Source organism: Ipomoea nil, unplaced genomic scaffold (assembly GCF_001879475.1).
Source record: "Ipomoea nil cultivar Tokyo-kokei standard unplaced genomic scaffold, Asagao_1.1 scaffold3314, whole genome shotgun sequence".
NCBI lineage: Eukaryota > Viridiplantae > Streptophyta > Magnoliopsida > Solanales > Convolvulaceae > Ipomoea > Ipomoea nil.
The window spans coordinates 3,402,042-3,414,200 of NW_017619742.1; the positions used below are offsets into that span (position 1 = coordinate 3,402,042).

At 40.8% G+C, this 12,159-nt stretch overlaps 2 protein-coding genes across 2 annotated transcripts; one reads left to right on the forward strand and one right to left on the reverse strand.

Annotated features, from left to right (window-relative positions):
* Positions 1-1,474: 1,474 nt before the first annotated feature.
* On the reverse strand, positions 1,475-4,161 carry LOC109169335. Its single transcript, XM_019318213.1, has 2 exons — positions 3,228-4,161; positions 1,475-2,023 (listed from the first exon to the last, which is right to left on the reverse strand). The coding sequence occupies exons 1-2, from the start codon at positions 3,560-3,562 to the stop codon at positions 1,963-1,965; spliced, it is 396 nt and encodes a 131-aa protein (XP_019173758.1). The 5' UTR covers positions 3,563-4,161; the 3' UTR covers positions 1,475-1,962.
* Positions 4,162-7,048: 2,887 nt separating this feature from the next.
* Positions 7,049-8,173, forward strand: LOC109169419. The gene has a single exon (XM_019318298.1). It carries the CDS (start codon positions 7,049-7,051, stop codon positions 8,171-8,173), a length of 1,125 nt encoding a protein of 374 aa, XP_019173843.1.
* The last annotated feature ends 3,986 nt before the right edge of the window (positions 8,174-12,159 follow it).

Below are 12,159 nucleotides of genomic sequence, written 5' to 3' on the forward strand. Positions count from 1 at the left end.
ACTTATCAGGACGCGCTTAAATCTTTAAATCTTCAGAAATTAGCCGCTGCCGTTAGATTAAGCAAAATGGACGATGCTGATATAACCGCACCGCCGCACCTAAAGCCACTGTCGCATTTGAGCGCTAATATATATATATATATATGGAAGGGATCAGGTGCATTTGTGGCTTCCTGTGCGGTTGTGCGGTGGATTAATGTGCGTGAGGTTATACTTAATGTGCGTGAGTGTTGTGCTTAATGTGCATGAGATTTGTACTTAATGTGCGTAATGTTAATATGCGTAAGTTTTGTACTTAATGTGCTTAATATGCGTGAGATTTGTGCTTAATGTGTGTGAGTAGTTCAGAATTACAAGCTCAGAAGGAAGCAGAACAAAAAAAAAACTCACGCACATTAACGCCCAAGCTTCTTGTTATTTCTTCCTTCAATTTGGCCATGGATTCTGGATTATCAGCTACCTTCAGTGCAGTTGAATGTTTATATAGATGACGCACGCACATCAAAATTTGCACACCAGCTAAGTGGGGATTTCTGTTGTATTATTCCCATAATTCTTAACCACCATAGCCCGGCTCCGCATCATCATCATCAGGGAAGGGACAATGGCTACTGGGATGGGGAAGAAGCTGACATCATATATTCACGCACATTAAGTACAAATCGCAGGCACATTAAGCACAACACTCACGCACATTGAGTACAAATCTCACGCACATTAATCAACCGCACAGAAAGCATTCAACCGCACGGGAACCTTTCACTATATATATATATATATATATATATATATATATATATATATATATATATATATATATATATATATATTATACATTTCTATATATTTATTTATTTTGATTCCAATTTCTATTTACTGCCAAACAAAGCTACTCATTCTATTTAAACACATTATCATTACTATTCAGATTTCAATGTTTGAACCAAATACATCCAAAGTTGGACTTGAAGGGATAAGGAGATATAGTACAAAGTGGGAATGTGGGATAAGGCCTAAGGTGGTGGGTAGAGGGGGGGGGGGGGGGTTGGAGGGTTGGGTTGAGGGATCCAGATAGGAGAGAGAAGAGAGACTTTAGGGGGTTGGGCATAAAGGTGAAGACTCGAGAGAACTGTAAGTGAGAACAAGGTCATGCGCCCCTATAATGGGCATCGCCCACTCCCACATAGTGGCGGAAGAAACTACTTCAACAGTTCTATAATCTTTATATACGAAAATCATGCTTTACTTATTCCGTTCCATAATCTTTATATACGAGAATCGTATTTTATTCATTCAGCCATCTTTTTGGGTACGTAGACTAATTTTCAATAAACATTGTCATTAGTTAAACATGAATTCAACTGATATTTATGGTACAATGATGTTCAACATGGCCAGCTCTTCAATTAACTGCAAGAAACTAAGGAAAAGAGCAGAGATGAATATGCAGATGAATGGGTTAATGCAAGTCAGCTTGAATTGGTTTGAACTGTAATCATTTTTATTGCTAGCAGATGAGAACAATCAAGTTTGATTACAAATAAAGATTGCTCTGAGTTCTTGTACAGGCTAACAATTATCTTTTTTGATGAATGGTGATTGGTGACCAAAGGATTCTTAAACTGAATACAACCTGATACTTGCATAAAAATGATCTCTAAGTAAGCTTTCGGCTGCATCAAACAGCTAATATAGAAAGCGCACAGGCAGGGCAGTCGAGGTTTAGCGGCGGAAGGTCTCGGATTGCAACTGAAGTATGTGGTAGATAGGAGGCGAGGAGATCTAGTTATGGAGTATCTATCAATGTAGGGATATAGCAGCCCAAAAAAATCGGTGAAAAGACGATGGGCTTTAACCTTGTACAGCTCTTCTGATCTCCAAATCATAACCAGTTACCGTTGGGAATATTGAGGCCGATTTTCCAGCTACTCTTGTTTCTTGCCAGCACTAAGGGTGTTGCCATCAAAGAATAATGCAAAAACATTGTCGGTTTTCATCTTCGTTATCGCTGTCTCCTGTTTCACTGCACACACATTTGGACTAAAATTAAACAGAGCAAAGGAATCATCTTTCGAGTATTAGATTCTGCTTCAGAAAGATAAAATGATAGAAATAATGATTTCTCTCGAGTTACAGACTCGGAAGGACCCTAAAAGCGTTGTGAAAACTAACGTCTTGGTTGCTTTATGAAGCTAGAGTCCTCTCGATATGAATGTGAAGCAATCATGTGAAAACGCACTCATATGCATATATAGTACATTTATATGGACTTCGGCTACACTAATAACACACACCTGTTTAAAACTTCAGAGATCTAAGCTACAAAAGGGCAACATTAAAGTTCACAAATCAAGAAACATTCAACCTACAAACAAGACAAGCCAAGAGAACGGGCAGTGTAAGAATAAAAGCAAGCAAGGACGTAACTTCAGGGATACAATCTCTTGAACCACACACCCTAGAGTTCACTGGTTCGGCAGACAGTATTTTCAGTGTGCATATGCACTATCGCTCAAACAAAATCCCGACCAGAAAGGCATCCAAAATGTAAGATGCAGACACTAATTGAGTAACTGGTCTCTTGCATTATAATTAGCAGCATCTCAATGTGGTCAATCAAATCTTCATATATCACTTGTCGCCTACATTACGAGTATTTGGTTAACTCTTACAGATCCCTATATAACAGGGCATTTCGGAGAAATTGGAAATTGAAATAAGAACCAAAAAACTAGTTTTCAATTGTCAAACTAGAGCAACCCATATAGTGTCTATGATCTTGCTATGCCAAAATCAAATTGCTAAGGGTGGATTTAGTATGGGTTAAAAAACAGGTTTCCATTCATAGCAGAACACCCTCTTTTCTAAATGCCTTTTTTCCACAAGAAATAGAGGCTCTCACTTCAATTATTTTTTTTTTTAATAATTAAATGGCTCAACAGACAGAGTCAAATGCCGGTGCACGCAAAGGATTTGCCCACTTTGGGCATAATCCCCACACTGCCTCTGTCGAGGTTTGAACCTTCGTATCTTCTCTCAAATACTGCCTACTGAACTAGTGAGCTAAGCCCGTGGAGTTTAATTGAAGTTAGTAAGGTAAATAGCAATGTGAATCAAGTTTTACTCCTAGTAAGAAACAATGAACATTTTCTGTGCAAAACTATACATACAGAAAGCTTTAAAAGTAAAACACAGAAAAAAAAAAAACAAAACAAAAGAATATATACCTGGTTTCAAACTCCTTGATCTCAACCAGCTCTTTCCCCAAGTTATCCACCCATTGTACACTCTTCTTCTTCTCAATCTCCTTAGGGGCCTTTCTAATGCAGCTTCTATGCCCACCATTAATGGCAGCTTGCTTACTCCCATGTACACTCTCTTCTTTAGCCTCACCAATATCTCCAGAGGGATCACCAACAACAATTGAAGAAGGGGCATGGGGGGTATTTTCCAGTTTCAGTGGGGCTTGAGTGTAAAGATGGGCAGCAGAGGGCTTGCAGAAACAAATGAATGGACAGTGAATCTTGCAGACCAACACCCTCATCAAACCACTTTCCTTCATCAATAAGAGCTCATCTCAAACACACCCACCATATTACTCCATTGCAGATGAGATGAGGTCTTCAAGAATAAGGCACAAAGATCCAATTTTTGACTTCCAATCCTTCATAAAGCAAATAAGAAACCCCAATTTTCATATATGGGTGTTTCAAGAAAAGCAAAAAGAACTCAAATTAGTTACAGTAGGTGACAAATTCCACCTGTGCTGACACACATAATAGAAATCCTTAAAAGCATCAAAGTTGTTGAGAACAATATTAAATGACCCGGATCCACAATCTAGCAGGAGAGAACAAAAACAAAAACTTGATGGGTTTTCTTCATCCAAGAAAAAGAAATCAAATTGGTTTTTTTTTTTTTTTTTTGTGTCAATGTAAATGTGAGCAAATTAAACTGGGAAAAAATTAGAACAAGAAAAGAGAGAATATAAATGAGAGAAACACAGATATTTGGAGGGTTGTGACAGTGAATCCCAAATTGAAGTAGAATTTTGTGTAGCTCTCAATCAAACAAACCTCATTATGTTATCCAGAAATTCTGATTCTTAAAGAGTCATACTGGTGAAGGAAAAAGACACATTTGTAGTGACATACTTTATGAGAGAGGAAAAGAAAAAACATAAATATATAATAGCGATTCATGTGTCATTTCTGGGAATGACCATCTTACCCTCTCTCATGGACATAGATGATGAATCATTGATTTGATGATATAACCCCACCACAAATTCCATTCCAAAAACCCAAATTGGATTAATGTAGGTAGAGCCATGGAGGAATACTTCTGGTTTAATTAAAGAACAAAAAGGGTAGGGAAATCTTAGCTGGAAAACTTCTGCCATCTCCAAAAGAAAGGTATATCAAATTTCAGTGGCAATTGCCAAACCCAACTCTCCAACATTCCCTAACATGCCAATTCTGCCCCTACAATTCTTTATACAAATATTTCTATTTCTATTATATTTCTACAAAATAATACATGACTTAGCTTATATTATATATTAGTAGACTATTACATAATTTAAGAATTAATGTCATATGGGATCCTCGGAACATAGTGATTTTGTCACATTTAGTTCTAAAATTTTAAATTGACAACTCCGGGTCCTTCGACTTTTAAATTATTATCATACGTTGTCCAAGTTAACTACTCATGGTCCTTCAACCTTCAAAATTCAACCAGACGTGGTCCTTTTGGAAGGAGCATGTGTGGTTAAAATTTGATAGTTGAATGGTTAACTTGGACCACAGATGATAACAATTTGAAATTCGAAAGATCACGAGTTCTCAATTTGTATTGGCATTATTATTAACACTTTTATATATATATATATATATATATATATATATATATATATATATATATAAAATAACATTGGCCTTATTAGTGAACATATAGGATTTGCTTAATAAAATATTGTGGATTTGATTATAATATATATATATATATATATATATATATATATATATATATAATAACATTGGCCTTATTAGTGAACATATAGGATTTGCTTAATAAAATATTGTGGATTTGATTATATAAAATATTTTAAGAATATTCATAATAACTTGAATATTCTAAAAAAAAAAAACAAAAAAAAAAGAACTTCTAATATATTTTTTTTTAGATAAAATCATTTATGATTGATAAAATATAATACGGAGTATAAAATACACACTTGAGCTTATCAAATTCGACAAGAAAATCATGGAAGTAATCTCTGAGTCTCTCTCAGAACCCGTTATGCCGACGGCGACCCCTCAGTCGCCGTCCAACCCAGAATCATCCGAAAGAAGTTTGAAGAAAACAAAAAGAGGAAGATCGGAGTTGGGGACTACATCTCCAATCGGTTCGATAAGTCGGGTCCAAGAAACTCCGGTGGCGAATGAGCTTTTGTCACCGGCCTCTGCCCAGTGGAAAACTCCATATGCGACTCCGAATCAAGCCTGGGGTCGGAAGGTTTTCAACAGTCCCGCTTACAGAGATGTCGATTCAGATGAAGAATCAATGGAAGAGGAGGCCTTGGACCCATGCAACCCGGTAATACCCATCACGGAGGAAGAAAAGGAAAGAATTCGAAGACCTTGGCGTAGATCGCTAATTTGTAAAGTTCTTGGCCGGAAAGTGAGCTATTCTTACCTGCTACAGAGACTCCAGAAGATGTGGAAACCAGAGTCCGTCTTCGAGCTAATTGCACTAGATCAGGACTACTTCATCGCTAAGTTTGAATCGCTCAGGGACTACGAATTTGCCAAATACGAAGGGCCGTGGTAATTCTTGACCACTACCTGGTCGTTCAAGAATGAGAACCTAATTTCGACCCCTCATGCAACAAGACCAAGAAATTACTGGTGTAGGTAAGGTTCCCTACTCTGCCCATTGAATATTTTGAAGGGAAATTTGTGAGGAAAATATCAAGAAGAGTGGGGCAACCAGTTAGGGTCGACTTCACTACCAGCTTAATCTCCAAGGGCAAGTTTGCCAGGGTGTGCGTAGAAATCGATATCTCCAAACCATTGCTATCGAAGTTCACACTTGAGGAGAAGGTTTGGCCGGTCGAATACGAGGGGATTCACTTGATATGCTTTTCTTGCGGTCTATACAGCCACAGGCAGCCTCAATGCGGCGTTAACAAGGATTAGAGTTCTGAACCAAACCAATTGGGAGAAGGGGACAAGGCACCGAACCAACCGGAGAACCAGCTGCCTCGCCCATAGCGTGACTTGTCGGCCAATTACTGCCCCTGGATGCTAGTCGCAAGAAGAGAAAGAAGAGGCCTAAGGAAAGCGGTACCTGTCCAGGAAGCCGGCAGACAGACACCTTCAAGAAGGGTAGTAGCGCAACAAGGTTTGGGTTCCCCATCACGTTTTTCTACCCTTGCGGGCCTGGATGATAATGGAGTTTTGCAACCAAGTGCTCAATGGCACATGGACAATGAAGAATTTAACACAAGAGTGAATCACCCAACGAACAACCTCCCAAGGATTAGGACTAGCCAACGGAGTGATGGTAACGCCCCTCTGCCACAGGTGCCTGTTGCAAACCAGAACTCTGAGCCGATGTCTAGCCAACCAAGACTTCCCCAATCCGGCCAGCACGGCGTGCAAAGGGGCAAGAACATGCGAAGGAGGACTCCAAGGAGGGCCGCAGCCGAAGCAGAGCATACTGTTGTTCGGGGCTCTAATCGGGGAGGGCGTGTAGCTAGTACAATGGTATAAAGAGTAAACGACAACCCAGAGACGCCTCCAACGGGGGCGTTCGAATATGGTGAATCTAGCAGACAGCCGGTCATCACAAGACCTGTGCCCATCCCAGCTGTGCCGCCGGACGACCCAATGTGTGAGGCGGACGGTGGAGTTGGCCAGAATGGCCATGAGGCATCTAGTGCCGTGTTGCGCTCTTGAGCACTGTCCTTCGTCGATTGATGTCTTCTGTATTCTTTTTCACGCTCCTGAGCGTTTATTTCTTTTTCTTTGATGTTACTTAAATGATTAGCTTAATTTGGAATTGCCAAGGGGCGGCTTCGAAAGATTTTTGCCGCACCCTCAAGCACTTTGTTAGGATTCATAATCCTTCCATTGTGTGTCTTCTTGAACCTAAGGTGTCGGGAGCCCATGCAAATAGCATATGCGCTAGCTTTGGCTTCCCCGAATGGATTAGAGTAGAGGCGATTGGATTTTCCGGGGGGATTTGGGTCCTCTGGAAGAACAACGTAACTCTAGATATTATCCAAACTCACCCACAATTCCTGGCTGTGCAGGTGAATGAAGTTGGTCTTGAGCCTTGGGCCCTGTCGTTCGTTTACGGCAGCCCCAACCTGCAGCTGAGGAGAAAACTGTTTGCAGAATTGTCATGTCGTAACTTGAACCTTCAAGGGCCGTGGCTCTCAGTTGGGGATTATAACTCCGTGACATGTCAGGGTGAAGTCAGCAATCCGGACACGTTCAACCACTCCAGATATGTCGACTTTTCAGAGTGGATTTTCAGAGAGGGACTACTTGATCTTGGTTATACGGGCGCGCCCTTCACTTTGATGAGAGGGGTGAACTCATCAACCTTCAGGGGTGCCCGTTTAGACAGAGCTTTAGCCAACATAGAATGGAGATTAAGGTTCCCTGAAGCCCAAGTTCAGCATCTCTCGATGGTCGCGTCTGATCACTCCCCTTTGTTAGTAAACACCTGCATTTCTGCATCTTCCCACCTAAACCATCGTATGAGATTCAAGTTTAATGCTGCCTGGACTACCCATCCGAAGTTCCAAGATTTTATAGGCCAAATGTGGAGCACAACAGGGGAGCTAGAATCAGAAAAAAAGTCAGTAGCGGAGGCTCTTCAAGCTTGGAACAGGAATGTATTTGGCAATATTTTTCAACGGAAGAATCGCACTCTGGCCAGGTTAAAAGGAGTGCAACGCTGTTTGTGCACCAAAGTAACCCCCAATTTGTTAAGACTGGAAAGAAAGCTTCGTGAGGAGTTGGAAAATACCCTCTACCAAGAGGAACTCTTATGGTACCAACGCTCAAGGGAAGAATGGATTCGGGGGACCGGAATACCCGCTTTTACCACACAGCCACTATGGCTAAGAACAGCAACAGGAAAATTTCCAAATTAAAGGATGAATCTGGATCATGGATTGAGGATGAGATTTCAATCAGGAACCATGTGAGAGACTACTACAAGATATTGTATTCGGAAAATCTGGACTCCCATACCTAAGACCTCCCAAGAGGTCAATTCCCTCCTCTAAGTGACTCAGAGCTGGCAGAGATTAACATGCCCTTTAAGGCCGAGGAGATCAAAGGGGCACTATTCGATATGGAGCCATGCAAGGCCCCGGGTCCTGACGGGTTTAATGCTTCATTCTATCAAAACACGTGGAATATTGTAGGACACACTGTAGTCAAGTTTGCTTTGGAGTTCTTTGAAAAGGGCGAGCTTCCGGACTCCTGTAATGATACAGTTATCACCCTAATACCCAAGGTCAGCTCCCCGGAGTCAGTCAAGCAATTTCGCCCAATCGGGTTATGCAACGTATCTTACAAGATCCTAACTAAAGCTATGGCATCTAGACTTAAGGATATATCCAGAAAATGGATCGGTCCGCACCAGACAAGCTTTGTGCCGGGGCGTCAAATAACGGATAATATCCTAGTCTACCAAGAAATCTTAAATTCGATGAGGTGTAAGAAGGGTGCCTCGGGATGGATGGTGATGAAAATAGACTTGGAAAAGGCTTATGATAGGGTAAAATGGAGCTTCATCGAGGATACACTTACAGATATCGGGCTAGGCAGTCTCTGGGTTAGAAATATTATGGCTTGTGTGACCACGTCAAGGCTGGCTACTACTTGGAACGGACATCAATCTGAGTGGTTTAAACCGGAACGCGAAATTAGACAAGGAGACCCCATTTCCCCCCTCCTTTTTGTTTTATGTATAGAAAGACTTAGTCACCTTATTCAGAGCTCTGTGTCCTCAGGTAAATAGAAAGTTTTTAAAGCTAATAACCTAAACCCTAACATTTTGCACTTATTTTTTGCAGACGACATGGTTCTAATTGGCGAAGCGTCAGAAAATCAAGCCGCAGAGATGAAGGCTTGCCTGGACAGATTCTGTAGCAGCTCCGGTCAAAGAGTGAACCTACAGAAGTCTTCCATTTTCTTTTCAAAGAATACTCCATTCGAGGTTCAACTGAAAATAGAAAGCATAGCTGGCATAACAAAAGTTGCAGACATGGGCAAGTATCTTGGTGTCCCCTCAATCCATGGGAGGTTGAAGAATGAATCTTTTGCGGGAATGTTGGAGAGGATCCAAGCAAAGCTAGCAGGTTGGAAGATGAAAACATTATCCCTGGCTGGCAGATATGTCCTAGCGAAATCCGTACTTTCTTCGATCCCTTATTACACGATGCAGTCAACCCTGTTGCCGGCAGGCGTAGTTTCTTCCATAGAAAAACTAATTCGAAGCTTTCTTTGGGGGAGGGGGGGGGGTGTTCTGATGAAGCGAGAAGCTGCCACTTAATTAATTGGGAGACGGTGACAAAAGCCAAATCCAATAGAGGCCTTGGCATCCGCAAACTGGACCAGATGAACACAGTATTTATGGCTAAACTCACTTGGAGAATAGTGCAGAACGAGGACAGCCTTTGGATACAACTTCTTAAAGCTAAGTACATAGCATCCTCCCCACACTTCTTAGAATGGTCTGCTAAGACGAACATGTCCAACGCTTGGAAGGGTATGCTCAAAGCTATCCCGCTACTGGATAAGGGGGTTAGGTGCGTAGTGAGAAACGGAGAAGGAACAAGATTTTGGTTGGATAGGTGGGTAGAGGACGTACCGTTGCAGCAGCTTGCTTTAGGTCACATTCCAAATGATGAGCTACTCAGACCAGTAAGATACTATTGGGACCCCATATTGGGGTGGGACTGGAACAAACTGGAGCATTTATTACCAGAGAACATTTTTGTAAGATCGCGGCAGTGATGATTTGCGAAGACCAGTCACAGTGGGAAGTTCTCAGTTAGCTCAGCCTATGAGATGGCGTCTGATCAAGTCCCCCATTGCAAGCGGCTAAGCGGACCAATATTTGGAAATTAAAGGTACCGAATCGTATCTGTTTCTTCCTATGGCTAGTTAAGCACGAAAGGATCATGACTAACAGCGCTAGATTAAGAAGAGGCTTTACAACCTGTGATAAATGCTGGTTGTGTAACGATACAACCGAAGATACTGAGCATGTACTGAGAAAATGCCCCCGGGTGCAGGAAGTTTGGACTACGATTTCTCCCACTTTTAATACGGAGTCTATCTCCAAGCCATTCCAGAGGGACAAACAAAAACCCGTCCAGTAGCAGCTCACTATTCGCCCTGACCTGTTGGTGGCTGTGGAAATGGCGTAGCGAAGCAATCTTTAACAATAAAGTTTTCTCTCTGGAGGCCAAGGTGGCCTGGATTAGAGCCCAACTCACGGATGTCACCTCTGCTTTCTCAGTTTCCAGAAGCGATAGGAGCAGTCGACGAGCCCCTCGCTGGAGCCTCTTAAAATGGGAAAAACCCATGCTTGGCCGAGTCGAAATCAACGTCGATGGATTGGTGGATTTACTCACCGGAAAAGCTGGAGGAGGTGGTGTTATAAGAGACTGTAATGGCCTCTGGAAAGGTGGTTTCTATCTGGGAATCGGCGAATGCTCACCATTAGTAGCGGAGGCCTGGGCCTTACTAAAAGGAATACAATTTGGGGTTGCAAAAGGCCTCACCAGTGTGGATATCAAGTGCGACTCGAAAGAGCTCGTAGCAGGCATCAATGAAAGAAGCATAGAGACGTTGCAGCTCAGAACTTCCTATTAGCATGTAAAAGAGAGCTAAGCAAAGTACGGGATTGGAAAGTGTCTCTGATCTACCGTGAGCAGAACCATGTTGCTGATGCGTTAGCGGCCTCCGCCAGAAATATGCCTAGAGGTATCCATATACTCGAAGCTCCACCAGAAGACATTAAGAAATTATTGGAGGATGACGTTGATGGCATTCTGTCTTGGCGTTTAGAGCTACCTAGCTGATCTGTATTAGTAGTTTTCCTTGGGCCTACCCCTTCCACTCAGAAATAAAATAAAATAAAATAAAAATACACACTTGAACATAGGCTTAAATCTTCACTTTTCCTAATTACTATTGCACTAAAATAATTTACTTTTTACATTATAAATGATCAACATTGCTGAAAAATGTGTAAATAGTGACCAATTTTCCAATCACCCACAAAAAGTGACATTTTTTATATTTTTCGACAAAGCTTTGGGTTGGATGGAAAATGTCGAAATTTTCGACCACTATTATTCAATGGTCGGTATTTTCAACCACCTTTTGAATAACGGTTGAAAATATTTCAGTCTTTTGAATTTTTTAAATTGTCCTTTGTTTGCGACCACTTAATTACAATCGTTATATCATCCACCAGGGCGCACAATGCATTGTACGCCCTGCCTAAAACGACGTCGTTTTTAAGTTAAAATTTATGTGTATTATGTTAAGAGTTTATGTGTATTATGTATTATGTTATGAGTTTATGTGTATTCTGTTATGAGTTTATGTACATTCGAAACAATGGATTTTTTTTAGAAGTTAACAACATAAACGGAAAACAAAATTTCTAAAAAAAAAAATACAAAACGACGTCGTTTTGACCATTTGCTTCTAATTAGGTGATCAATATTTCTGACCACTTATAAAAAATTGGTCGAAAAATTTCCGACCGTTTAAAGTTTTTAAATTGATCTTTGTTTCCCACCACATTTATTGATTAAAAAAAAAAAAAAAAAAACCTTTATATATACATCCCCTACGTATTTTCAAGCTTTCTTGGGCGGGGGGGGGGGGTGGGGGGGGGGGGAGGTGGTGAGAAGCACTAAATATTTACATCAATTGGGTTGACTTGCTTTGCTGTGCATTACGTATGATACTTTATAACAAATATAATTTGTAAAAATATTGTCACGTCCTACGTAAAAATATAGTATTTAAAAAGACTTAAAAGTAATATATATTTAATCACTTAAATAACATATTTAGACTTATAAATACACTCCTAATTTTTTTTTTT